The 27,971-nt window shown below is 51.5% G+C and overlaps 1 protein-coding gene across 2 annotated transcripts; it reads left to right on the forward strand.

Annotated features, from left to right (window-relative positions):
* Window positions 1-1,351: 1,351 nt before the first annotated feature.
* On the forward strand, window positions 1,352-26,733 carry AARS1 (alanyl-tRNA synthetase 1). 2 transcript variants are annotated; one of them, XM_070062736.2, is made up of 21 exons: window positions 1,352-3,557; window positions 6,105-6,269; window positions 8,884-9,072; window positions 9,711-9,856; window positions 12,589-12,780; window positions 13,311-13,455; window positions 13,811-13,956; window positions 14,818-14,926; window positions 15,073-15,223; window positions 15,928-16,052; window positions 16,674-16,818; window positions 19,123-19,301; window positions 19,776-19,889; window positions 20,802-21,008; window positions 21,502-21,686; window positions 22,964-23,072; window positions 24,411-24,524; window positions 24,998-25,117; window positions 25,244-25,330; window positions 25,674-25,787; window positions 26,191-26,733. In XM_070062736.2, the coding sequence occupies exons 2-21, from the start codon at window positions 6,126-6,128 to the stop codon at window positions 26,374-26,376; spliced, it is 2,907 nt and encodes a 968-aa protein (XP_069918837.2). In that variant the 5' UTR covers window positions 1,352-3,557; window positions 6,105-6,125; the 3' UTR covers window positions 26,377-26,733. The 2 variants fall into 2 exon arrangements, with proteins under 2 accessions (XP_069918837.2, XP_069918836.2); XM_070062735.2 differs by having other exon boundaries at window positions 3,498-3,865.
* The last annotated feature ends 1,238 nt before the right edge of the window (window positions 26,734-27,971 follow it).

Below are 27,971 nucleotides of genomic sequence, written 5' to 3' on the forward strand. Positions count from 1 at the left end.
GGAGAGACATCTTCCATCTGCTGGTTCACTCCCCAGATGACCACAACAGTGGGGGATGTAACCAGGACTCAAACCACAGCCTAATGGATGCCCACATTAAGCCACAATGCCAGTCCCCTCTTAGAGCTGCTTGAAACAAGCATTCAGGCACTTTCATTTGACCAGACAGCAACTCACTGAACATTCTAGGCCCATTTATAGATGCAAATATACTAAGCGAGAAAATATAGGACTATGTCCGTCCAAAACTAAGTATGTTAGTTGTGCTACCTTGAACCCCTGTTAGCCTCTTCAGGCCCCAAGGTGGGGTTCCACAAATGTTCTACTGGAGAGCAAGACACATGTACAGCACTCAGTGCCACCTGCAGGCCTATTTGCTTAGCCTAGAATAAATTAGGAATTTGCCAGAGGCTTCCTAACATATATAAGTTGTGTATTGCATAGACATTCTAACATGTAATTGACATTATTTACAAGGGAAAAATATCCCAGAGAACTGGGTGATTACAAAAGAATGTGACTCTGGTGCTTCAATTACAATTTCTCTCTCTCTCTCTTTTTTTTTTTTTTTTTTTACAGGCAGAGTGGACAGTGAGAAAGGTCTTCCTTTGCCGTTGGTTCACCCTCCAATGGCTGCCACGGCCGGCGCACTGAGGCCGGCACAGCACATTGATCCGAAGGCAGGAGCCAGGTGCTTCTCCTGGTCTCCCATGGGGTGCAGGGCCCAAGCACTTGGGCCATCCTCCACTGCACTCCCTGGCCACAGCAGAGAGCTGGCCTGGAAGAGGGGCAACCGGGACAGAATCCGGCGCCCCGACCGGGACTAGAACCCGGTGTGTAGGCTCCGCAAGGCGGAGGATTAGCCTAGTGAGCCGCGGCGCCAGCCTACAATTTCTCTTAATGTATATCCAACCAGTTATTGGATGAGTGAAAAATAAAATTTGTCTCTATTTTTTTCAGTTAAGGTGTTATAACAACAACAACTTGGGCAGCAGAGCAAAGTTACTGAGATTACAACCTAGTCTAATTAAGTGAGCTCTTTCCACATGTGGGTAAAACATGTGCAGCCGGCGCCGCGGCTCACTAGGCTAATCCTCCGCCTTGCGGCGCCAGCACACCGGGTTCTAGTCCCGGTCGGGGCGCCGGATTCTGTCCCGGTTGCCCCTCTTCCAGGCCAGCTCTCTGCTGTGGCCAGGGAGTGCAGTGGAGGATGGCCCAAGTCCTTGGGACCTGCACCCCAGGGTAGACCAGGATAAGTACCTGGCTCCTGCCATCGGATCAGCGCGGTGTGCCGGCCGCAGCGTGCCGGCCGCGGCGGCCATTGGAGGGTGAACCAACGGCAAAGGAAGACCTTTCTCTCTGTCTCTCTCTCTCACTGTCCACTCTGCCTGTCAAAAACAAAAAAATTTAAAAAAAAAGAAAGAAAGAAAAAAAAAAAATCTGGCCGGTGCCGTTGCTCACTAGGCTAATCCTCCGCCTTGCGGTGCCAGCACACCGGGTTCTAGTCCCGGTCGGGGCACTGGATTCTGTCCCGGTTGCTCCTCTTCCAGGCCAGCTCTCTGCTGTGGCCCAGGAGGGCCATGGAGGATGGCCCAAGTGCTTGGGACCTGCACCCCATGAGAGACCAGGAGAAGCCCCTGGCTCCTGGGTTCGATCAGCGCGGTGCGCTGGCCGCAGCAGCCATTGAAGGGTGAACCAACAGCAAAGGAAGACCTTTCTCTCTGTCTCTCTCACTGTCCACTCTGCCTGTCAAAAAAAAAAAAAAAAAAGAAAGTACAATCTGTACATAAAGGTCATTCTGTGGTGGCATAGAAATTTCAATCAATTTTCAGGTGGTTTAGGCTAAATGTGTTATTTGGGACCGATTTATTTTTAAGGTTTATTTATTTATTTATTTGAAAGGCTGAGTTATAGCAAGACAGAGGCAAAGAAAGAGAGGACTTCCACTGCTGGTTCACTCCGCAAATGGCCACAACGGCGGAACTGAGCCGATCCAGATCCAGGAGCTAGGAGCTTCTCCCAGGTCTCCAACCTGTATGCAGAGGCCCAAGGACTTGGGTCATATTCCACTGCTTTCCCAGGTGCATTATCAGGGAGCTAGATCGGAAGTGGAGCAGCTGGGACTTGAACTAGCACCAAGATGGAATCTGGAGCTGCAGGCTGGGGTTTTAACCCTCTGCATCACAGAACCCACCACTTGGAGCCAATTTGGATCAAAATAAACACTTGTCTCTCTTCCTATTGCTTTTATCTGTGTTCCCTAACCCTCCTTAAAACGCATGTAAGGTTACATGGGGATCAAAATCTTAGCTCAATGGCTGCTGCATACTAAGTGTCAGTTATTATTAGTTTCTATGAACTGGGAAGCTGAATCAAGTCAGTTTTTACTGGCTTTTGAGCTTGACCTATTACTTTTTCAGATTTATTTATTTGAAAGAGCATTACAGAGAGAGGCAGAGGGAGGGAAGGAGGGGGAGAGAGAAATGTCTTCCATCTGCTGGTTCACTCTGTACATGACTGCAACAGCCAGGGCTGAGCCGATCTGAAGCCAAGAGCCAGGTGCTTTCTCAGGTCTCCCACTCGGACTTGGGCCATCTTCCACTGCTATCCCAAGCCATAACAGAGAGCTGGATCAGATGCAGAGCAGCCGGGACTCACACCGGCATCCCCAAACCGGCACCCATATGGAATGCCGGCGCTGCAGGCCGCGGCTTCAACCCGCTGCACCACAGTGCTGGGTCTTGACCTTCTATTTGAAAGGATACATGTTTACATGAAGAAGTACTTTCTGAAGAGTCTGTAACAAAGTTATGATCAGCAGTACAAAAACCATGTATTTGGATATACCAGATGATGTAGGTAATAACGTAAGTATTAAGAGGACATGAGTTTGGATCCTGGTTCTGCAAGTTGGTATTCACTGAGAAGATAGTTTCCATATAAATCAACAGGAGACATCAGCTTATCTAATACACAGTTTAAATAAAATTAAGTAAAATGTTCAGTACATTGCATGTAAATATTAACTATTATTTTTCAGAGGCAAATGGAGGTCCAGATGCCCGCCCAGTTGTCCCTCAACCACTGTTATTTCTTTCACGCCAAATTTTAGAAAGTCTTACAAGTCTATGATGGGCACCTTAAGTAAAAATCTTTAAAAGTCTGCACTTCAATTAACAGAAATATATCAGCACCTGTGACCTCTACCAAAAACATATTACCATCCCGCCTTCTAAGTGACGTCAACTATCGGTATTTTGCGTACGGAAACCAAAATGTCTGCCATCAGGAGCCGCATCCGTGCCTTTCCCGTGACGCACCCGCGCCCCGTCTTTCCCAGCCATTGCATCAGCCTACTTGGAGACGCCGTCCCAGAAACAGACTGATAACGGTGATTCGTACTCAAGTTGATTGGCATATTCTTAGACCAATAATATCCCGTGAGGAGTAGGGCGCAGCGGGGCACTTTCCATTGGCGCACTCTGATTGGGCGCGCCGGCGCCGGTTGCGGCCAATCGTGGGCCGGGTTGGATACTACTGCGCTACGGCTGCAGCAGGTAACCTCGGGCGCCTGGCCGGTGTGGGGGCTACTGAGGGAGGAACTAAACGACCCTGAGGAGAAGGAGGCTGCTCCCCACAAGTTCTGCGGCTGGGCCAGGGCTCTGATAAAAAGCGCGGCGGCCGCAGAAGGCCCCTGGCCCGGCGGCGCGCGGCCGGAGGAACCCCGGCTTGGGCAGGAGCGGGGCCGGAGCGTGGCTTGTCAGCCCCCTGGCGTCCTGGAGGCGAAGCCGCCGCGGGTGGACTTGCTGAGGACCGCGACCTTGGGGGGATCACCGTTGCTGTCGGGTACCCACCCTGAGCTGAGGTTCGCTCCCCTGGGGGAGGTGTGTGTGGGTGGGGGATAAGATAGAAGGGTGACCCAAATGGGTGGAGTCTCGCTATCAGCCATCCCCTAAATTCTTAAAAAAATTAACGTTCCAATCCAGGCCTTCCTGGACCATCGTGTTAAGCTAAGTGCTCTTCCAGACGGTCTGCCTTACCCCGTTGTACTTTGAGAGTTAATTTGGAACTTGGTACTAAAGGCTTGGTGCACTTGGTCATGAAATAGGGACTTGGCGACCATGTGGCCCTGTGCTGAGGGGACACGGTCGTGGTAAGCCCCTGCCGGTCCTGATTCCCAGGGGACAGGACTTGGGCACTAACCAAGCCACCAAATGCATGTGAATATTATGAAGAGAGACAGGGTTCTTTGAGACAAAAAAAAAAGGGGGGGGGGGGACCTGGCCTGGAAGAAGGAGGCTGGCTTAATTAAGTGTCTTTGGAACTGAGATATCAAAAATGAGAAATTGACACGGGGAAGGGAAAGGAGTCAGACTGGGCCAGACGGCTTACCTGGCACAGGAGGAGCAGGCTGCAAGGTCCTGCAGCTGCCAGCAGTGTGACTCCCGCTGGGGAGTGGAACCCCAGGTCTGGCCTTTGTGCTGCCGTGGATGGCTTTCCAGAGTTTTATGTTGAATAAATGAATGGGCGGTGGTGATGGGGACACAGCTTTGAATAGTCCCAACCTCCGTAGGGCTTCCTGTCAATGTTTGGCTCCTTTAACACAGCACTGCAATTCTTTCTGTACGTGATGGCCTTTGAAAGGCACAGACTCTCATTCATCTTAGTTCCCAGCCCCGTAGTATGCGTTCATTGTGTTGAATGAGTAAGCAAAAATGGGGAAAATTTTTTAATTATTTATTCATTTGAAAGAGCTACAAAGAAACAGGCGGTGAAATGCAGAGAACTTCATCCACTGTTTCGGTCCCCAGATGGCTGTAATGACCAATGCTGGGCCAGGCTAAAGCCAGGAGCTTCATCCGGGTCTTCCATGTGGGTGGCAGGGGCCCAAGTACTTGGGCCATCTTCTGCTTTTCCCAGGCCATTAGCAGGTAGCTGGATCGGAAGTGGAGCAGCCAGAACATGAACCAGTGGCCCTGTGGGATGCCAGGATCGCAGGCAGTGGCTTTACCTGCTACACCATAACACTGGGCCCCGCAGGCTGTCTCATATACAGATAGCTCCATTCCCACATCCACTTTTGCTAACACAAGCCCCACAAAGATATCTCAAGTTTAGAGGATGCTGGCTTTGGAGATAAGAAACTTACTCTAGGCGTGTAGATTAACAGAGTTGGAAGGAGCTTTGGAGATCATCGGGCAGGCCCTCCTTATGTAAGTGAACTGAAGTGACTCCCTGAAGGATTTGGAACTCGGGTCTTCTCTGGTTGGTTTCCTTATTTGACTTTAAAACCGAGGGGCGGGGGGCAGCTTTGTGGTGCAGCTGGTTAAGCCATCCTATATCAGAGTGCTGGTGCAGCCTGGCCAGACCTGGCTGTTGTGGCCATTTGGAGAGTGAACCAGTGGATGAAAGATCTCTATCCCTTCTCTGTGTCTGTCACTCCTTTCAAATAAATAACTTTTTTTTTTAAAGATTGTGACTGTGTTTTTCTTTATTGTAAGATTTATTTATTTATTTGAAAGAGTTACAGAGAGAGATCAATCTGCTGGCTCACTCCTCAGATGGCTGCAACATCAGGCTGGGTCAGGCCAAAGCCAGAAGCCAGGAGCTTCGTCCTCGTCCCCCCCTTGGGTGGCAGGGGCCCAAAGCCATTAGCAAGTAGCTGGTTCAGAAGTAGAACATCCTGGACATGAACTGGTGCGTGTATGGGAAGCCAGTGTTGGAGGTGGTGGCTTTACCCTCTGCACCACAAAGCTGGCCCCTGTGACTGTCTTTTTCTAACTCCCGACCTAGGGACTGGTACAGGGTAGGTGTTTGGTACATATGTGTCGAATGAATGAATATATGAACAAACCTCCTGCTCTCTTGGTGAGTTGTTGTATTGAGCCTGTTGAGGCTGGCATAGGAAGGAAGGATTGACGGGACTGCTGTCTGCTGGTACAGCAAGTTTTGCTTTGATGATGACTTTAACCTTGGACGTTACAACATAGGATTTTAGGACCAAACAGATGGCTTGGCTTGAGAAACTGGGAGTCTTGTGCAATGCCTACTTATTTTTTAGTTTCAATTCTCTTAATTTTCTTCCCATCTTTTTTTCTGGCTAGTTCTCTCTGCTGACTTTCAAGATGGACTCATTCCTAACCGCAAGTGAAATCCGGCAGCGGTTTATAGATTTCTTCAAGAGAAATGAGCACACCTATGTTCATTCATCTGCCACCATCCCGCTGGATGATCCTACTTTGCTCTTTGCCAATGCAGGCATGAACCAGGTAAGGGTTGTTTCCCACGTGAACAAACAGCCTCGGGGACAGGGACACAGCATACGAAAGTGTAGCCTCTGGACTCAGTGTTTTGCTCTCTCACTTACTTTGTGATCTTGTGGAACTTCCTTTATGTTGCACATCTCAGTGTCCTTCTCTGTGAAATGAGGAATAATAATAGTGCCTTCCTGGAGGCCACAGTGAGGAGTGAATAAGCCAATGCATGCACAATGCTTTTATTTGGAGTGCATTATTGAATACTAATAGACACTCACACAAGAGCTGTCATTTTAAATTTTTATTAATTTTTAATTATGATGATGGGAGGCCTCCCCCCTATGGGTGAGACTTGTGAGACTGCTGTCTTGTTGTAGAAGATTCTGCTTTTTTTTTTCTTCTTGAGAAGAAGCTGTGCTAAAGATACACACACACACACACACATATTGTTTATTTTTCATCTATTTAAACACAGTATAACAAAGAGAGATCTTCTGTCTGCTTGTTCCCTCCCCAAATGCCTGCAATAGGGCAAAGTTGGAGCCTGCAGCTAGGAATGCCATCCAAATCTTCCGTGTGGGTGGCGAGGGCCAAGCACTTGAGGCCTCCTCTGCCGCCCTCCAGGATGCATTAGCAGGCAGCTGATTGGAGGTCCTGGAGCAGCCAAGCTTCAAACCTGTACTCCGATATGGGACCACAAAGCATGCCTAAGGATTCGTGTTTTAAATTTCTTTCATATATTTTAAAAGCACAGGGAAAGAGGCACAGAAACAGGCAGAGAGAGAGAGAGATTTCATCCATTGATTCACTCTGCAAACGCCTGCAGTAGCCAGAGCTAGAGCAGGCTGGAGCCAGGAGCCAGGAACTCAGTCTGGATGTCCCTACCTGATTACGTGAGCAGGCACTGCTGCCTCCCAGGACGTGTGTTAGGAAGAAGCTGGATTTAAGGGTAGAGCCAGGACTTGACTCCAAGCACTCTGAAATGGGGTGCAGGTGTCCTGACCAGTCTCTCAGCCACTCAGCCATATGCCTGCCCCTGTATTGCCTCTTGGTGAGGAATACCTGACTTTTGTTGTTGTTGTTATTACAACCTGAAATAGAATTTACTGGGGATATGCTCTTTTTTAGGTACTGTGTTACCTGCTGGGCATACAAAGATAAGGGAAATAATTTTTGCTTTTATGAAGTACATGATGTAGGATAAGACAGTTCAGTTGAACAGTTGTGTTCTTGCAATGATTTAAGCGTTCCATATCATTGCTGCCCAGTGTGGTAGCTACCAGCCATGTGTGATTATTGAGCTAGTGTGACTGAGGAATCGAATGCTTACTTTTTTCAAATACTAGTTATTTTAATTTTAATTTTTTTTTTGACAGGAGAGTGGATAGTGAGAGAGAGAGAGAGAGACAGAGAGAAAGATCTTCCTTTTGCCATTGGTTCACCCTCCAATGGCCACCACGGCTGGCACACTGCGGCCAGCGCACCGTGTCGATCCAAAGGCAGGAGCCAGGTGCTTATCCTGGTCTCCCATGCGGGTGCAGGGCCCAAGCACTTGGGCCATCCTCCATTGCACTCCCTGGCCACAGCAGAGAGCTGGCCTGGAAGAGGGGCAACCGGGACAGAATCCGGTGCCCCGACCGGGACTAGAACCCGGTGTGCCGGCGCCGCTAGGTGGAGGATTAGCCTAGTGAGCCGCGGCGCCGGCTAATTTTAATTAATTTTACTTTACATAATCACAAGTATCTAGTGGCTGCCAAGTTGAACAGCACCAAATTGACAGGCCTAGGAGGAAAAATAAGGCAGAGCTACATGAATAACAGTGATGAATCAAAGTATGACTTCATAATCCAGAGTAAGGTAACACCCTCTCTCTACACATCCAGTCACTCACCAGATTGTACTGATCCACTTCCTTACTATGTCTCAAATTTCTCCTCCTCATCACCATTACTACCAAATGAGCATATCAATTTTTTTAAAAGGATTTATTTATTAATTTGATTGGCAGAGAGAGTGATCAGTCTTCCATCCGCTAGTTCACTCCCCAAATAGCCACAATGGCCGTGGCGGGCCAGGCTGAAGCCAGGAACCAGGAGCTTCTTCCAGTCTCCCACGTGGGTGCAGGGGCCCAAGGACTTGGGCCATCTTCCACTGCCTTCTCAGGCACATTAGCAAGGAGCTAGATCAGCTGGGACTCAAACCAGCACCCATATGGGATGCCAGCACTGCAGGCAGAGGCTTAACCTTCTACACACAGCGCCAGCCCTGAGAATATCAGATTTAGAATACGTTTTCCAGAAAGATAACATTAGCCCTGAACGTCAGACATTTGTGAAAAAGCACAGGTTTCACGCGTGAACCTGTGGCTGCTCAGATTTGGTAGGCTGTTCCGCTGCATGATAATATCACTGTATGGGCAGCGGTGAGGAATAGAAGGAAACCAGGTCCAGAGAGAGGCTGCTCCGAAATAAGCTGCCTCTGCTTCCTTTGCAGCCGACCTCCTGCTTCTGTATTCCGGCCTCACTAAATCCAAACCGCAGTTTGTGTTCGTTTTCCTGCCAGCTTGTGGCCACCTGACATAAACTGAAGCACTTTGAAAGTTGAACTGTGCCCCTTCTGTTTTCAGTTCAAACCTATCTTCCTGAACACCATTGACCCAACTCACCCCATGGCAAAGCTGAGCAGAGCTGCCAATACCCAGAAATGCATCCGGGCTGGGGGCAAACACAACGACTTGGATGACGTGGGCAAGGATGTTTATCATCACACCTTCTTTGAGATGTTGGGCTCCTGGTCTTTTGGAGATTACTTCAAGGTAAGCCCAGAGCAGAAGAACCATTGGGGTTTTGGGTAAAGTGATCATTTTTGTAGAAGAGGATAAGGTCTAATTGTACTTGTTGTGATACATGGAGTATTATCTAGGAGCTTCAGGAGCAAAGGACATTTATGAATTCTAAGACTTCCTAAAATGTGATGATTTTTTAAAAAGATTTATTTATTTTACTTGAAAGGCTGAGTTAGAGAGGAGAGAGAGGCAGAAATCTTCCATCTGGTGGTTCACCCCCAACATGTCTGCAGTGGCTAGAGCTGGGTCAGATTGAGGCAAAGAGCTTCTTCCAGGTCTCCCATGTGGGTGCAGGGCCCTAAGCACTTGGGCCATCCTCTGCTGCTTTCCCAAGCACATTAGCAGAGAGCTGGATTGGAAGTGGAACAGTGGGGAATCAAACCAGTGCCCATAAGAGATGCCAGCATCTTAGGCGGCCGCTTAACCCACTACACCACAGTGTCAGCCCTGATGGTTTATTTTTATATTGAATTTCTGGGGTGAATCAGTTCTGAATGTGGTTGAATTTATAGTGAAGATGTTATAGTTTTGAATCCATTCTCAGGGTCTTGTCTTTTCTACTCATCCTAAGTAGATGCTGGTTTGTTCATGTTCCATATCTTTTGTAGGAATTGGCGTGTAAAATGGCCCTTGAGCTTCTCACCCAAGAGTTTGGCATTCCCATTGAAAGACTCTACGTTACTTATTTCGGTGGGGATGAAGCAGCAGGTTTAGAACCGGATTTGGAGTGCAAACAGATCTGGCAGAATTTGGGGTAAGAACACAACTCACTTGCTGAGCGTATGGAGGAATGAAGTGATTCCTGACCACAGTGCCCAGGAGGGGTCTCATGATTGGGGGCACACTGCCATTTCCGTTTTGAGATGCAGATAGAAGTGACTTGCGGTAATTTACCTTTGACGTCGTCATTGCTTCTTAGTCCGTTTGATCACTTTTTGTTGAAAGCCGACTCAAGAATCTCCAATTTTTGCTCTTTATGTATTTTTTAATTTACACATCTAATGCGTATGTTGTAAAAATTTAAACCATAGAAATGTAGAAAATAGGAGGTATAAGATCCCTAAAGTTAATCATTGTTGATAGCTGGATACCACAGAAATAGTCTCCCAGACCTTTTTCATATTCCTGTATCTGTGTGAATGTGTACATGTGTCTTTCAGCATAGTGGTATCCTTCATATGACAGTTTGTTTTCTAGAAATGTACTGACTTCAAATAGGATTGTGAAAGGGGGAGTTTTGTTTTTGAATATATTTGAGACAGAGAAAAAGCTCCTACCTGCTGGCTTCCTCCTCAAACGTCCACCACAGCTTGAACTGGGCTAGGGCAAAACTGGGAGTCGGAAACTTAATTTAGGTCTCCCACATGGGCAGCAGAGACCCAACTACATTACTCATGCTATTGTCTCCAGAGTTTGCATTACCAAAACGCAGGAGTCAGGATCCAGAGCTGAGTATTGAATACAGGTGTCTTTTTTTTTTTTTTAAATTTATTTATTTTGAAAGGCAGAGTTACAACAGAAAGAGAAGTAGGGAGAGACAGAGAATTCATCTATTGGTTCACACCCCAAGTAGCCACAATGGCCAGTACTGGGCCAGCCTGAAGCCAGGAGTCAGAAGGTTCTTCTGCATCTCCCATATGGGTGCAGGGGCCCAAGCAATTGGGCCATCTTCTGCTTTCCCAGACATATCAGCAAGCTGGATCAGAAGTGGATCAGCCAGGTCTCTAACTGGTGCCCATGTGGAATTCTGGCATCACAAGCAATAGCTTTACCTGCCACACCACAACACTGACCCAGAACCCAAGGACTTGAGCCATCACTGCTGATCCCAGAGGTGCCCTTTAATGGGAAACTGGATTGGAGCAGATAGGATTCAAACTCAGGCACTTTACCAAGTGGTCTCTTAGCTGCTGCTTCAAAAACCCACCCCCGTTGTTGTTTTAAAAAAATCATTTTAAACAATTGTAAAGTATGATCATGTGGTAAAAAAAAAATAGCGTTAGATAGACTACATGTGTTCTGTGCTTTGAACTTAGCAGAATTCATGAAATGCTGTCAAGAGGACTCTTGAGTGTGGAGTGTCACCCTCTAGAGAGAGCAAGATGTCTGTCTCATTTTCTTGTTGTTACTGATCTCTTTTATCCTTTGGTACCCGTTGTCTTACTTTATGTGGAAGCAAGCTGCTTCTCTGTTTTATTTTTATTTGTTTTTTAAAAGATTTACTTTTAAATTTACAGAGTTACAGAGAAAGAGAGAGAGAGAGATATCTTCTATCCACTGGTTTCACTCCCCAAATGGTTGCAACAGCCAGGGCTCAACCAGGCTAAGCCAGGAGCCTGGAACTCCATCCAAGTCTTCACATGGGTGGCAAGGACCCAAGTACTTGTGCCATCACTTGCTACCTTCTTAAGTTGTGCATTAGCAGGAAGCTGGAATTGGAAGTCCATTGAACCCATGGACTCCAATAATAGGTTATGGGCATCCCAAGCCCATTCTTAATCACTAGGCCAAGTGCCCACACCTAATTCTGATCATTTTCAACATAAATGTTCTATATGTCACTTTTTAGGCTTTATCCATATCTTTACATATTTTTAATGAATTATTGAGTTACAATTATAGCCTATATATACTGTGTGTTCTGTGTTAGTCATACTTTTTAAAAAATTTATCCTAAGAGCCGGCGCCGTGGCTCAATAGGCTAATCCTCCACCATGCGGCGCCGGCACACCGGGTTCTAGTCCCGGTTGGGGCGCCGGATTCTGTCCCGGTTGCCCCTCTTCCAGGCCAGCTCTCTGCTATGGCCAGGGAGTGCAGTGGAGGATGGCCCAGGTGCTTGGGCCCTGCACCCCATGGGAGACCAGGAAAAGCACCTGGATCCTGGCTCCTGCCATCGGATCAGCGCGGTGCGCCGGCTGCAGCGGCGGCCATTGGAGGGTGATCCAACGGCAAAGGAAGACCTTTCTCTCTGTCTCTCTCACTGTCCACTCTGCCTGTCAAAAAAAAAAAAAAAAAAATTTATCCTAAAGATTTATTTATTTGAAAGGCAGAGTGTCAGAGAGAAACAGAGATCTTCTATCTGCTGGTTCACTCCCCAAATGGCTGCAATAGCTGGGACTGGACCAGGCCAAAGACAGGAGCCAGTAGCTCCATCTGGGTCTCCCACATGGGTAGCAGGGGCCCATGTACTTGGGCCATCCTTCCTTGCTTTGCCAGACACATTAGCAGGGAGCTGGATCAGAATCGGAGCAGCTGAGACTGGAGATGGCACTCTGATACAGGATGCGGGCTGCCCCTCTGTGGTAGTCACTCTTGAGCGGTTGAGTTCTGTCTCTGTTGTTGGTTTTGTATGCAGTCTTAGCATTAGTAATTGCCCAAGACTGAGACTTCCTTTACAGCCAATCATAAGGATCTCTTCTGTGGGTTAAAGTCAGGACAGGATCCTTGTCAGTGCCATAACTGGGCTTATCTTCCTGCTCTTTGCAGCCTGGATGACACCAAAATTCTCCCCGGCAACATGAAGGATAACTTCTGGGAGATGGGTGATACAGGCCCATGTGGCCCCTGCAGTGAGATCCACTACGACCGGATTGGTGGTCGGGACGCTGCACATCTTGTCAACCAGGATGACCCCAATGTGCTGGAGATCTGGAACCTTGTTTTCATCCAGTATAACAGGTGGCCTTGAGGTGGTCCTCCCTTCCTACCAAGAGCAGAACCTTTCTTGAGCCAAGCAGAGAAAGAGAGGGTCAACTGCATGGCTGGTTTCTCTGCCAAAGGCTCCTGTGGGATCTTCATCTTTGGGGGCAGTGAGGAGCCAGAGGCGCCCTGGAGTCTGGTGCAGCTCTTTAAATCTGATTGTCAGGTTTCCCTCTGATCTCTGGGGTGGAACCTGGCCTATTTCATAAGCCAGTCTTACCCACAAAATACCCTCTTGAGGGCTACTCCTGCCATGTATTCTTGCTTTAATTTGGGCTGCTGTTTTAAAGCTCATTTCCTGGAAGCTTGCCTCACTTGAAAGTAGACCTGCAAATACCTCTCCCTCCCTTCTCCCTCCACTCCACTTTTCCCACCAAAGCAGGCAGAGGCAAATGGTAAATAGTCCCAGCCTGCGTACTATGCCATGTAAATCAGTTTCAACCCACAGGAACTGGAGAGCTGGGAGCCTGAGTCCCTGCTTCAGCCTCCTTTTCTTTTGGACCACACAGGGAGACTGATGGTGTTCTGAAACCTCTTCCCAAGAAAAGCATCGACACGGGTATGGGCCTGGAGCGACTGGTGTCCGTGCTGCAGAATAAGATGTCCAACTATGACACTGACCTTTTTGTCCCTTACTTTGAGGCCATTCAGAAGGTACTGTCCCTGTTGCAAACATTGTAAACTTCTGGAGTTTCCTGGCGGAACTCTTAGCAGGGATGTCAAGACTAAAATGACCATGTCCTTTGCCAGCCACCGGTACCCGTTATCATCTGCCTACTTCATTGTTAATCACATGAGGCTGAAGGCAGAGGGCAGTGTATTTTGTTGAGTGTAGGGTCTGAATGGAGGCTCTTTACTCCCCCTACTGTCCCCTTTCTTGGGGTTATTGGATCTGGCAAGATGGTTGTCATCCTTTCTCCTAGTGCTCCTTCATCCTCTGGGCACCTCCCTGGGCGAGGCAGCACCGGGACTGCCTCCCGCTGAGCTGACTCCTGGTTTTTATCTGTAGGGCACAGGTGCTCGGCCGTACACTGGGAAAGTTGGTGCTGAGGATGTCGATGGCATTGACATGGCCTATCGGGTGCTAGCTGACCATGCTCGGACCATCACGGTGGCTCTAGCTGATGGTGGCCGGCCTGACAACACAGGGAGGGGGTAAGTATGTTGCACATAGAGCAGTGCTTGTACTGACACCATGAATTTGGTGACTTTGGAACTTAAAGCCAAATTTATTATTATCATTTCTTTTATATTATGGGTAGCAGGAAGGAACCCCCCCCCCCCCCCTTTTAAGGGACCAAGGGATTTTCAGCTTATGTTGATGCGTTGCCACTATATTAGATCTTTGCTATTCAGTTATTATATTTAAGGTTGTATGGTAGGATATTTACAGGGACAGGGGCACTTTTTTTTTTTTTAAGATTTATTTGTTTATTTAAAAGTCAGAGTTACACTGAGAGAGGAGAGGCAGAAAGAGACAGAGAGAGAGAGGTCTTCCATCCTTTGGTTCACTCCCCAGTTGACCACAATGGCCAGAGCTGCGCCGATCTGAAGCCAGGAGCCAGGAGCTTCCTCCAGGTCTCCCACATAGGTGCAGGGGCCCAAGGACTTGGACCATCTTCCGCTTTCCCAGGATCTGAAGTGGAGCAGCCGGGTCTCAAACCGGCATTCATATGGGATGCCTGTGCTTCAGGCCCAGGTGTTAACCTGCTGCGCCACAGCGCTGGCCCCTGGGGCAAGTATTGATGAGCCCTGGGAAACTCCATTACTGACACGCCAGACCTGGGGTCATGGAGATCTGGTCTGCACTTCCTTTGGGAAGCCAGACAAAGAGGGAACACAAACCAGATTTTATTCTAGCGAGTGCAGAGAAGCAGGTTTATGATAAAAGAACGTCTGTGAAAGAGAAAGACAAAACGTTGGCCATGTTGCTTTGACTAGAATTCAGTAGAAGCCATAACAGAATCCCCAGCTAGGAATGTTGTCTACCACGGGACTGCATTCTGCCTCTTACAGGTATGTGTTGAGACGAATTCTCCGCCGGGCTGTTCGATACTCCCATGAGAAACTCAATGCCAGCAGGGGTTTCTTCGCTACGTTGGTAGACGTTGTCGTCCAGTCCCTGGTAGGTACACTTCCCTGCTACCTCTTCGGTGCAAAAGCAGTGCCTGAAGAAGGACAGGGTGGGAGATGGCTCACTGTCAGCGGGCATGACGGGTCATGGACTAGTTTCTGATTTCATGAGGCACCACACCTGTTTCTCTTTGTCAGGGGGACGCATTTCCTGAGCTAAAGAAGGACCCAGACATGGTGAAAGACATCATTAATGAGGAAGAAGTGCAGTTCCTCAAGACTCTCAGCAGAGGGCGTCGCATCCTGGACAGGAAAATACAGAGCTTGGGCGACTGCAAGACCATTCCCGGTAGGGCCCAGTTTGTGTCCTCCTCTGTCCCAGTGTCTCATCCTCCTGGGACAAGAAAACCTTTTTTCACAGACTGACCGTGGACTCCCGTGTTTCTCAAAGTTGAACATAGTTTGGTTAAACTGCTTTTGCTGTAAAATGGAATTTAGAGTAAAATTATAAGTAATATAAGTAATACATGACTGTAGTAAAGCCTTCAAACATGTAGAAGTATGAAGTGAAAATCTCTTTCCCACACTCAATCCTCAGATGTAACAACTCTTAAGATTCAAGGCATAAGTATCAGGATTTTCCTCTGTTTGCCTGCAAATGCATGTAGGTGCCTGTGTGTATATTTTTCAAGCAAAAATGGGGACATTGGTATATACTGTTTTGCAACTTGCTTTATTTTTCATCAGATGGGAAAATGAATTTCAAAGATTTTTTTAATTGCAGTATAATGTATAAAGGGGAAACACGATGGGTTTTTCACAAACTGAATGTGCTAGTGTTCAGATGAAGAAATAGAACGAGACTTCTTAGGCTTCTCCCTGGTCAGTTCCAAAAGATTTCTGATGGACTTTGTGACAGGCACACAGGACCAGCACTGACTTGCCTTTGTCTCTCATACCCCTGTCACTCCTAGCAGCCGCCAGGGAGGGCTTGGCCTGGACAAGAAGGGGTTGTCTGTTCCTGTGTTGACACTGTTGCTTTGTGCTGTACAGGAGATACTGCTTGGCTTCTCTACGACACCTATGGCTTCCCAGTGGATCTCACTGGGCTGATTGCCGAAGAGAAGGGCCTGGTGGTAGACATGGACGGCTTTGAAGAGGAGAGGAAACTAGCCCAGGTAAACTACTCGGAGAGTGAACAGGAATCCTAGCACTTACCAAGGCAGGTTGCCGCGAAGCAAGCATGAGTTTGGTTTCCTTAAAGTCTTTCTTTTTTTTTTTTTTTTAAAGATTTATTTATTATTTGAAAGTCAGAGTTACACAGAGAAAGGAGAGGCAGAGAGAGAGAGAGAGGTCTTCCACCCAATGGTTCACTCCCCAATTGCTGCAACAGCCAGAGCTGTGCCAATCCGAAGCCAGGAGCTTCTTCCAGGTCTCCCACGTGGGTGCAGGGGCCCAAGGACGTGGGCCATCTTCTACTGCTTTCCTAGGCCACAGCAGAGAGCTGGATCGGAAGAGGAGCAGCCTGGACTAGAACCTGCATCCATCTGGGATGCCAGCGCTTCAGGCCAGGGCGTTAACCCACTGCGCCACAGCGCCCATTATCTAGTTGGCAGAGTGTGAGGATGCTGCTTAGCTTCCTGCAGTGCAGGAGGACAGCCCCTGTGATGTTGCGTGAACTGACCCAAAATGTCACTGGTTCTGAGACTGGAAACTGTTGGCTAGCTTTACACCGGGAACAGTGTGGAAGTTGGAGTTCGTCAGAGTAAAGGTAACTAACGCTTTTCTCGTACTGGCAGCTGAAATCACAGGGCAAGGGAGCTGGTGGGGAAGACCTCATCATGCTGGACATCTACGCTATTGAAGAGCTCCGGGCCAAGGGCCTAGAGGCCACAGACGACTCCCCAAAGTATAATTACCAGGCGGACTCCAGTGGTAGCTATGGTATGTACTGTGCTCCTTTGTCTCTGTGTTGTCTATCCCCCGGTAGGGGCTTTTTAGAGGCCAGATCAAGGCTCGGCAGATCTCTGACAGCCTCTCCCGTAGTGCTGCAGGAGTTGTGCTGTGTACTTCTGTATCCATGGCCATTCCTGGCTGCTAGTTTTCTTAACTCTTGATTTTGAAATAATTACACTTGCGGCCGGCGCCGTGGCTCACTAGGCTAATCCTCCGCCTTGCAGCGCCGGCACACTGGGTTCCAGTCCCGGTCGGGGCGCCGGATTCTGTCCCGGTTGCCCCTCTTCCAGGCCAGCTCTCTGCTGTGGCCAGGGAGTGCAGTGGAGGATGGCCCAAGTGCTTGGGCCCTGCACCCCATGGGAGACCAGGATAAGTACCTGGCTCCTGCCATTGGATCAGCACGGTGCGCCGGCCGCAGCGCGCCAGCCGCGGCGGCCATTGGAGAGTGAACTAACGGCACAGGAAGACCTTTCTTTCTGTCTCTCTCTCTCACTGTCCACTCTGCCTGTCAAAAAAAAAAAAACAAAAAAAAAAAAACCAGAAATAATTACACTTGCAGGAAGTTGTAAAAAAATTTGTAGGAAGGCTCCACGTATCCTTCTTCCAGCTTCCCTCAACTATAACATTTTACAAGAAATCAGGCAGTTTGTGTTGATACACTGGAATTTTGCATCAGGATAGTCACATTCTAAAGTAAAGAAACAAATAAATAGGCAATTCTGTTTTTGCTTTTTTGACCTGAGAGGGCACTTACACTGAAACCTGTCTAAGGAAGCCCACAAAATGAATGTTGTACATTCTTTATTTTTTTTTTTTTATTTTTTTTTATTTTTTATTTATTTTTTTTTTTTTGACAGGCAGAGTGGACAGTGAGAGAGAGAGACAGAGAGAAAGGTCTTCCTTTGCCGTTGGATCACCCTCCAATGGCCGCCGCGGCCGGCGCGCTGCGGCCGGCGCACCGCGCTGATCCGATGGCAGGAGCCAGGAGCCAGGTGCTTTTCCTGGTCTCCCATGGGGTGCAGGGCCCAAGCACCTGGGCCATCCTCCACTGCACTCCCTGGCCACAGCAGAGGGCTGGCCTGGAAGAGGGGCAACCGGGACAGAATCCGGCGCCCCGACCGGGACTAGAACCCGGTGTGCCGGCGCCGCTAGGCGGAGGATGTTGTACATTCTTTAGAAGATGACCTTGAGGCCGGCGCCGCGGCTCACTAGGCTAATCCTCCGCCTTGCGGCACCGGCACACCAGGTTCTAGTCCCGGTCGGGACGCTGGATTCTGTCCCGGTTGCCCCTCTTCCAGGCCAGCCCTCTGCTGTGGCCAGGGAGTGCAGTGGAGGATGGCCCAGGTGCTTGGGCCCTGCACCCCATGGGAGACCAGGAAAAGCACCTGGCTCCTGGCTCCTGCCATCGGATCAGCGCGGTGCGCCGGCCGCAGCGCGCCGGCCGCGGCGGCCATTGGAGGGTGAACCAACGGCAAAGGAAGACCTTTCTCTCTGTCTCTCTCCCTCACTGTCCACTCTGCCTGTCAAAAAAAAAAAAAAAAAAAAAAAGAAGATGACCTTGAGGCCGGCGCCGCGGCTCACTAGGCTAATCCTCCGCCTAGCGGCGCTGGCACACCGGGTTCTAGTCCCGGTCAGGGCGCCAGATTCTGTCCCGGTTGCCCCTCTTCCAGGCCAGCTCTCTGCTGTGGCCAGGGAGTGCAGTGGAGGATGGCCCAGGTGCTTGGGCCCTACACCCCATGGGAGACCTGGAAAAGCACCTGGTTCCTGGCTCCTGCCATCGGATCAGCGCGGTGCACCAGCCGCAGTGCGCCGGCCGCGGCGGCCATTGGAGGGTGAACCAACGGCAAAGGAAGACCTTTCTCTCTGTCTCTCTCTCTCTCACTGTCCACTCTGCCTGCAAAAAAAAAAAAAAGAAGATGACCTTGGACTTGGGAATTTATTACCATTTTATTGGGACTCACCAATTTTTTTGCTCAGTAGCTAGGAGCTAGGGTGACCAGCCATCCCAGTTTGCTCAGAACTGTCCCAGTTCTGACACTGAAAGGCTGCATCCCAGGAAGCCCCCAAGGCCTAGACACCGGACCATTGGTCATCCTGCTGAGTGCTTGTTCCCTGGTGGGAAACCAGCATGCTGACTCCTTTAGTGGAGTCTAATGGGTGCTTCCAAAATACAGTCAGACAACTAGGACCCAGGAAAAGTTTGAGAAATTGACTCCAGCAAAAGCCAACCACGACGGTGTGGATGAAGTCGCTGACCCTGTCTTCTCCCCTGTGTGCACTTCCCTCGAGCAGTGTTTGAGAGCACCGTGGCTACAGTGCTGGCTCTGCGCAGGGAGAAGATGTTCGTGGAAGAGGTGTCCACAGGCCAGGAGTGCGGAGTGGTGCTGGACAAAACCTGTTTCTATGCCGAACAAGGAGGGCAGATCTACGACGAGGGCTACCTGGTGAAGGTTGATGACAGCAGCGAGGACGTGAGCCAACACTTCTTCCTTGTTAGCTGGGGAGGGCCAGGCATAGAGCCCCGTAGCTTCTCATGGTTCCTCAGACATTGGGGAGCAGACCCGACACTGGGTTGGGTCCCATCGTCAGCGTCTGTAAAGCCGAGGGAGCTGCTGTTTGTACTTCCTTCTTTCCTAGCTATGAGATAGCCTTGGAGGAGGATTCTTGCAGCCTAGGCACCAAGGTTGATCTTTGGTTCATACAAGGTTTCTTGATAAATAGGGAGAGGCAGTTCTCTGAAGGGCAGACATCCTAGGAGAACACTCAGCCTGTGGCTCTGCCACTGCTAAGTTTTATCTTGGATGAGTTAGCCTGTCTCCCCAGGCTTCAGGCCCCTTAGATGAATTGAATTCTCTGATGCTCCTTAATATTATGTGTGTGTCTGAGAGAACGGATCTATCTCAAAGAGACGTTTGCCTAATGGTTCTCTCCTTGGCTCCTCTTAGAAAACCGAGTTCACAGTGAAGAACGCTCAGGTGCGCGGAGGGTACGTGCTGCACATCGGAACCGTCTACGGCAGCCTGAGGGTAGGGGACCAGGTCCGGCTGTTTATCGATGAGGTGAGTGGCGCCCCAGTGGGTCTTCTTAGTGGTCACCTCCCTCTGTGCTTGAAATTGGCCCCTCGGCGTTGGCCCTGCTAAGTGAAACTAAGTAGAGCGCACGAGTGTGTTTTGGTGCATCTGTGAATTGTGAGGGATGTAACTAAGAGCTACAGGCATCTGTCCCCAGTGATTGCATAACTGAGTTCTTTAACAGCCTTGTGAACTTGTCTCGTGGATTGCTTTTCTAAGCTCAGATACTTGTCAGGACCCAAGAGCCTGTGTTGGTTAAGAGCTGGGCTCTGTTGTGTGTGACAGAGGCTCCAGAATAGCAGCAGCTTGAAACAAGGCAGCAATGCAGAGTTTGCACCTAAAAGCCCAACCAGATACAGGGTCGTAGGGCCGAGGCTTTCCTCCCTTGTTGCTCCACCATCATTCCTGGAGTGTTGGCCTTGATTTCGTCATCCAAGAAAGGAGGGGTCAGGTTCTACAAAGGGTCAGATACTAAATAATTTTGGCTTTGTAGACTATGCTTTCAATGAGTTCCTCAGCTCTACTGTTTAGTGAACAGGCAGCCATAGACAATATGTAAGCAAATGGAGGTGGCTGAGTTCCATACACCTTTTTATCAACCAGACTACAGTTGGGATTTGGCCCATAAACCATAGTTTGCCAGTTCATGTTCTGGTGTTGGAAGAAGGGGAGAGGGGAGGGCATGCTCCCTTGCTTTCAGAATATGTGTCACTCCTGCTCTCAACCTCCTGACCAGAATTGAGTCATGTGGCACAGGTATCTGCAAGGAAAGCTGAGCCGTGCCTTCACTGTAGGCAGCCATGTGTCTAACTGGAGAGTCCACTACTGCGGGAAAGGGGGCGGTACTGCGGCACGGCTAGCAGTCTTACAGACCTCTCTGGCCACTTTGGCGCTTTACAGCCCCGACGGAGACCTGTCATGAGCAACCACACAGCAACCCACATTCTGAACTTCGCCCTGCGCTCAGTGCTCGGGGAAGCTGACCAGAAAGGCTCACTGGTGGCCCCTGACCGCCTTCGGTTTGACTTCACCGCCAAGGGGGCCATGTCCACGCAACAGATCAAGAAGGCTGAAGAGATTGCTAACGAGATGATTGCCGCAGCCAAGGTAGGCTGGGTCTTGTCTCAGTTCTTGGGTTATGAGCCCCACTCAGTGCTTCCTGCACCACCACTTTGTATTTGGAGGTTCAGCCGTCCAAACGCTCTCACTGCGCTGTACTGTATTCTGCTCTGCACACAATTTGTTTCAAGCAGTGATTCTCAAACATTGCTTTTTAGGGGGCGAGAGGGGCTGTTTGGTACATAAAGAGGGAGGTCTTTGATTGCCTCTCCTTAGGCTACCCGGAGCCCTTCCAGTTGAATCTGTTTACGTAGAGCACATGCATGTACCGCTTGGGTCACAGCTTAATGGAGCAGGTGCACGTGCCCACCTTGATCCTCCTGCCTGTTCCGTGGTGCGTTATCTCAGGAGGCTGAGGGCACGTGCCGAGCCCTGTGAGAACCCTGGCATCTGTTTGTGAGAACCGTGCTCTTGCTGCAGCTTCCTGCTGCCCATCCGGAGAAGATTTTTCCCAGCTTTTTTTCTGTTCTTTCTGTGGCAGCCTGTCTACACCCAGGACTGTGCCCTGGCAGCAGCGAAAGCCATCCAGGGCCTGCGGGCTGTGTTTGATGAGACCTACCCCGACCCCGTGCGAGTTGTCTCCATCGGAGTGCCAGTGTCCGAGCTCTTGGAGGACCCTTCTGGGCCTGCCGGCTCCCTCACCTCTGTTGAGTTCTGCGGGGGAACGTGAGTACCGCAGGAGGAGCAGCAGTCGGTGGGGCCTCCTGCCTCTTGTCAACCTGCCACCACCCTCCAGGGACGCAGGGGATAGGCCAGCCCCGCTCTCAGTGAAGTCCTCAGAAGAGCATTGCCGAGAACCTTAGCAGTTTAGTGCCTGAGCCAGGCCCTCCGGTGCTTGATGTTAACGTAGCCTGGGTTTGTGATGAAATGGTCTTCCTAGGAGGACAAGGTAAAAGTACTGTGTTAATGCTTACCACACAGATACTTGCTGTGGTTCCCTGGGCTGACGCTAGGATGTGTCAAGGCCCCGGGGTGCTCACCGAGCTCCTGACCTGGTGCCAGCCCCTCGCCACCCCAGGCACCTCACCTCATGCCCTTTCCAGCCTGAGCAGCATCTAGGGATGAGCTCAGCCCCTGAGTGGGCCACCGGCTAGGCCCAGCTCCCTTTGCCTGGGAGCGCGGTTAGCATGGCCTGGAAAGTTCTGATTCCAAAGGAAGCCCACTGAAAGGCACATTCAGAAGGTCACGGTTGGCCCCATTGAGGGCCTGCAGGCCTCAGGCAGGTGGACCATGAGGCTGGAGGGATAGGATCCGGGGGGACCGTGTCCCAGGCCCCTGCCCAGCTGAGGGAGCCTTCACGTGAGTCCCACTGCCTGAGTACCAGTTTGCTGTCACTCTTTAGACCACAGGGACAGCTCTCAGAGACTTTACCATGCATGCTTGCAGAGTAGACTGGGAGTTCGTGAGCATTTGAGATTCTCGAACAACTGGAGAATAAAACCTATTTGCTTAAGGGGTTGTGGTAAGATTTTAAAAAGAATCCTCCAGTATTCTCTCCTAGCAAACAGAGATACAAAAAAGGGCTCATGTTGCACCAAAGGAAGGAAAATTCACATTTAGCCTAGTTCTGCACTGGATATTAGCAGTAGTATTATTGGATTAGGTATTAGGGATTACACAGCACTTGACTGCGTTTGGTCTTCACCGCCCCCACAAGAGGGCGCACTATCCCCACTTTATATATACGAAGGCTGAGGCTCAGAGAGATGGGGTCTTGCTCAGTGTCAGAATGCTCTCAAAGTCGGGCTTTCTCCCCCTCCTCCCCTTCTTCCTGCGTCTCTAGTCCTTGATTAGCCAGAGCCATGTTCTGGAATTCCCTTAAGCACGATGAGCCTCCACCCAGCGTTCCTGGCAAGAGCTCCCCAGGAAGGGATTGCCTCCCAGGGGGCAGGGCGGGGGCACCTGGGCTTCTTCCTCACAGAGGCTTTGTGTCTGCCCTTCAGGCACCTGCGGAACTCAAGTCACGCTGGAGATTTTGTGATTGTGACTGAAGAAGCGATTGCCAAGGGTATCCGGAGGATCGTGGCCGTCACAGGTGCCGAAGCCCAGAAGGTGAGCCCACTGGGCTGCCGTGCAGCTCATTTGAATGAGGCGAGAGGAGCCCTGCCTGAGAGTCCAAAGGGAAGACCGTGCTGCCCCAGAGTGTCCCTAGATACGCAGCCTGGCAGAGCAGAGCCGCCACTGCACAGCTTTCCTGCCTGTCTGTGTTAGTCACCCTTTCATTGCCGTCACAGGATGCCCGGGGCAGCCTAACTTCGTAAAGGAGAAAGGTTTAGTTTGCTCACAGTTCTAGAGGTTCCCAGCCCAGGAGCCCCACTGGCTCCGTCCTGGCGTTGGGCTTCTTGTTAGCAGAGCCCTAAATTGGCACAGAGCCTCACATGACAGGGGATGGAGAGTGTGCCCTGTCTGTGCCACCCTGGTCTCTTTCTCCCCACAAGGCCAGCAGGAGTCAGTCGTGAGGGTCCCACCCTGCTGGCCTCTTCCTGGCTCATCACTTCCCAGAGCAAAGGTCCCACCTCTCAACGCTGTAATGAGATGAAGTGTCCGCCTTCTTAGGGCCATTAACAAGACCTTGGGGACTCAGCTGAGTTCAGGGGGACAAGTGTTCAAGCCACAGCACAGCCTTTCTTTCTTTTTTTTTTTTTTTATTTGACAGGTAGAGTTATAGACAGAGACAGAGAGAAAGGTCTTCCTTCCATTGGTTCACTCCCCTAATGGCCACCATGGCCGGTGCTGCACCGATCTGAAGCCAGGAGCCAGGTGCCTCATCCCAGTCTCCCATGCGGGTGCAGGGCCCAAGCACTTGGGCCATTCTCCACTGCCCTCCCGGGTCACAGCAGAGAGCTGGACTGGAAGAAGAGCAACCAGGACTAGAACCGGTGCCCATAAGGAATGCCGGCGCCGCAGGTGGAGGATTAACCTAGTGCGCCATGGCGCGGGCCACACAGCACAGTCTTACACTTAATCGTTTGAAACGTGCGAGTTCAGCGCTGACGCATCTGTGTCTAGGAGGGGAGGCCGTGGCCGAGCTGCGGCTTCAGGTGTCTCCTTGCCTATCCCTGTGCCCCTGAGGCTGCGTGCCTAGTCTGAGGTGCGGGCAGATAGAGGGACAGTTGCCCTGGGGTGGCAGAGCTGGAGAGCTGGGATTTCAGGGGGTGCCAGGGGCCCCCGATTCGCCAGTTCTCAGCCACACCCTGAACTTGAGTGTGCACTCTGCTGGCCAGGTGTGTGAGGAGGGTGCCCCTTTGTGGGGTGCGAGGCTGCCTGACCCGAAGAGACCTCTGGTGTCTTGGGGTGTGTTGCTCTGGAACCTGCCATCGACTGTCCACAGTGAGGCTGGATGGAAGCTGCCTGTCCTGGAGGTCCCAACTCTGACTGTCCCCCTCCCAGGCCCTCAGGAAAGCGGAGAGCTTGAAGAAATCACTCTCAGTCATGGAGGCCAAAGTGAAGGCCCAGACTGCGCCCAACAAGGATGTTCAGAAGGAGATCGCCGACCTCGGAGAGGTGAGGGCAGCCCCCTCCCTGCTCAGGGACCTGCCCGGACCACACCTGCCTAAGGAACGAGAGCTCCCTGCATCCAGGCGGGTCCTGGTTCCGTGTGGCATGGGCCTTGGCTGACTCGCCCTGCTGCTCCCGGTGCTGCTGGCATGAGGGGCAGTGGTGAAGGTGCCTGGTGGTCACTGGTACCTGGGGCTTCTGGTGAGCCCACCACAGCCTGTGTTCATGGCTTGGAAAGGAGCAGGGCTCACAAGGGAGCCCCGTCTGTGCAGCTTCTCCCTCTCCACTCAGCTTGTTCCAGCTGCTGCGGTCGCTCACCATGTGCCCAAGGCCCCTGCGTACCGTCGTGTTTGTTTTCTCTTCTCCTGGACACTGCTCAGGGAGGACTCGGGTTCCAAGCCCGAGTGGGTGCGCGGGCTGGAGCCTCGCGTCAGAGCTCCGTGCAGCCAGATGCAGATGGTCTTCTGTTCTGGGTCTAGGCCCTGGCCGCGGCAGTCATCCCCCAGTGGCAGAAGGATGAACTGCGGGAGACTCTGAAATCCCTGAAGAAGATCATGGATGACCTAGACAGAGCCAGCAAAGCCGACGTGCAGAAGCGAGTGAGTCCTGCGGTGCGGCAGGCTGGACAGGAGCCTAGAGGACCTCCTCAGCGGGCAAGACTATGTCAGGGTGTTGGGGTCTGGGCCTTTGGCCGGAGCCTGACTTCCGGACTTACCCTCTTGCAGGTGTTGGAGAAGACAAAGCAGCTTATCGACAGCAACCCCAACCAACCCCTCGTCATCCTGGAGATGGAGAGCGGCGCCTCGGCCAAGGCAACCCAGGGGCTGACCCTCACCATCACGTGTTCCCTTCCCTGCGGGTCTCATCAGCCCAGGGGTGGCTGACGGGTGGGCTTAGTGGCTCCGAGCAGAGTGGGCTCCTGAGGGCCCCTGTCCGGGGTTGAGGTTCAGCTGAACCCTGGAGCGAGCGGCCGGCTGGGGGGCTCTGGCTCCTGGCTGGAGGGCGGAGCAGCTCCCTGGAGGCGGGAAACAAATCCCCGAGCCAGAGTGTGGCAGGCCCCCTCCTGGGGCGGGGGGATGGGACACTCCGAGGGCTGCGCTTTGCAGGCTGCTCTGTGGCGAGCAGGGCTGTGGCCTGACCCCAGTCCTCCCACAGGCCCTGAATGAAGCCCTGAAGCTTTTCAAGACGCATTCCCCTCAGACGTCTGCCATGCTCTTCACGGTGGACAACGAGGCTGGCAAGATCACGTGCTTGTGTCAAGTCCCCCAGGTGAGAGCCGCCGCAGCCAGTGGGGGATGCCGCCTGGGGTTTTCAGAGGGAGCTGGGTTCCTCGGGTTGTTTGCCGATGCCCACGGATGTGGGTGCAGCCCGGTTAGAAGTAGTGGGCCTCCTGCCCACCTGCTGGTCACCTTCACCGGGACCCCACCCTTCCTGTCTCGCTGGTGAATGTGTTTAACTGTAATGGCTGTTGCCCAGCCTTGCCGCTGGCTTGGACTCATGCTAACGGTGGCCACTGACTGCCTCCTGTACCAGCTGTGGCGTTTCTCAGCCTCCAGCATCGTCACCTGGGGCAGGCGTGGGTGTCTGTGGCTCCCATCCTTTTCCTTTCTCTCCATTCATCCTGCGATCCCATCCTCTGTCCTGACTCCCACTTCGCCTTCCTGTGTTCCAGAATGCAGCCAACAGGGGCCTAAAGGCCAGTGAGTGGGTGCAGCAGGTGTCGGGCCTGATGGATGGCAAAGGTGGTGGCAAGGACATGTCTGCCCAGGCCACGGGCAAGAATGTGGGCTGCCTACAGGAGGCACTGCAGCTGGCCACTTCCTTTGCCCAGCTGCGCCTGGGAGATGTGAAGAACTAGAGCAGGGGCAGCTTCCCTGGGAGCCATCTCCCCGTCACCCATTTGCATCAGTCCAGCCCAGAGATCTCCGTCTGCCACAAAGACTCCTGAATGCTGGGACCTGCAAACAGCCATCCGTCCTCCTAACCCAGCAGTAACTGGACACCCCTGGGAGCTGTCCTGTGCCTCGGTCCCCCTTGACATTTCTGCCCGGAGGCCTGCACATTGGCACTGCCCGTCTAGAACCACTGGCCCAGGATCGCTGTCTACCTGTGTCAAGTTCACATCCAGAAATGCAGTTCTTTGCTGACCCGAGGCTTCTGGGTCTGCAGGTGGGCACTTGTGCTGCAGAGAATAAAGGACCATGTGCAATACTCATTGATGCCTTCTGGTCATTACCTCCCAGCATGCACCCCTGCTGACAGCTCTTGGCTACCCGAGGGTGTGTAAAACATGCTGACTCCAGCTCAGTCCAGCCCTAAACCCTTGAACTCAGTGTTTGTGGAGACGGGGGTGAGATGGAGAGAGAGGCTCTAATAATTCAGTGGTCCGAGGGGTTACAAAGCAAAGGTGCGCCTGGAGAACCTCCATTGTTTTTTTCTTTTAAAGATTGATTTGAAGGGCAGAGTTACAGAAAAGCAGAGAGAGAGAGGTCTTCCATCCACTGGTTCACTACCCAAAGGGCTGCAATGGCCGGAGCTGTGCTGATCCGAAGCCAGGAGCTTCCTCCAGGTCTCCCACGCGTGTGCAGGGGCCCAAGCACTTGGGCCATCTTCGACTGCTTTCCCAGGCCATAGCAGAGAGCTGGATTGGAGCAGCTGGTCTTAAACTGGTGCTCACATCGGATGCCAGCCCTGCAGGCGGCGGCTCTGGCTCATGTCCCTCCCCTCCCTCTGAAGCTCTTCATGTGGGGTCAGGGTATGAGGTTGGAGGGCAGTCTCTGGTACAGAAGATGTTTAAGGTGCAGCTATTGCCTCCTACTCTAGTGTCTGCCCATCACTCCCACTTGACCCACTTGACCCAAAGACACTGGCTGGTCTCTGAGTCCAGTTTACCCAAGTCTAAAATGGCAGAGTTTGGAAGGTGCCTGTGCCGGCCCCAACGGATGTCATGTCCTCTGGATACAGCGGCTGGCCCCAGAGCCCAGGTCACGGTGCTGCTGACAGTGGAGGGAGAAGGAAAAGCAGGTGCATGCTGGGGTGAAGGGCGGTTCTCAGGGTGGGAAGGGGAGGCAGAAAGGGGGTGTTGACGTCCGTGTTAATGATACAAAGAGACTTACATAAAGCCAGTGCTGGAGAGAGATTCCATCCATCATATAGGCCTTCGTGCCAGCCAGGGGCATGGGAGTGAGCAAGGCCAACTCCCCGGTGGGGACATATAAAATAGTCCCACAGATTAGTGCAAAACTAAGATAACTACAGCCTGCATAAGTGAGAAGACTAATTGCTCGGGTAGGACCTGGCCTGGGAGACAGTCAACCGGCCCGTCCAGCCCTGGGCAACCTTGCTGCGGCTTCAAAGCCTTGGCGCCGCAGCCGTTCTCCCTCCACGGCGCCAGGAGGCAGTGCAGCCGCGACTGCCTGCGGCTCTCCCGACAGCCCCCGCGCGAGCGCGCGT

The sequence above is a fragment of the Oryctolagus cuniculus genome, chromosome 18, assembly GCF_051225735.1.
Source record: "Oryctolagus cuniculus isolate XC-2025 breed Fujian yellow rabbit chromosome 18, ASM5122573v1, whole genome shotgun sequence".
Classification (NCBI taxonomy): Eukaryota; Metazoa; Chordata; class Mammalia; order Lagomorpha; family Leporidae; genus Oryctolagus; species Oryctolagus cuniculus.

What these genes read in the sequence shown, in the direction of transcription:
- AARS1 (XM_070062736.2), top strand. Translation starts at nt 6,126, where the DNA reads ATGGACTCATTCCTAACCGCAAGTGAAATCCGGCAGCGGTTTATAGAT. An exon ending in TCCGGCTGTTTATCGATGAG is followed by an intron (nt 19,890 to 20,801) that starts GTGAGTGGCGCC and finishes GGCGCTTTACAG; the next exon opens with CCCCGACGGAGACCTGTCAT. An exon ending in AGAGCGGCGCCTCGGCCAAG is followed by an intron (nt 25,331 to 25,673) that starts GCAACCCAGGGG and finishes GTCCTCCCACAG; the next exon opens with GCCCTGAATGAAGCCCTGAA.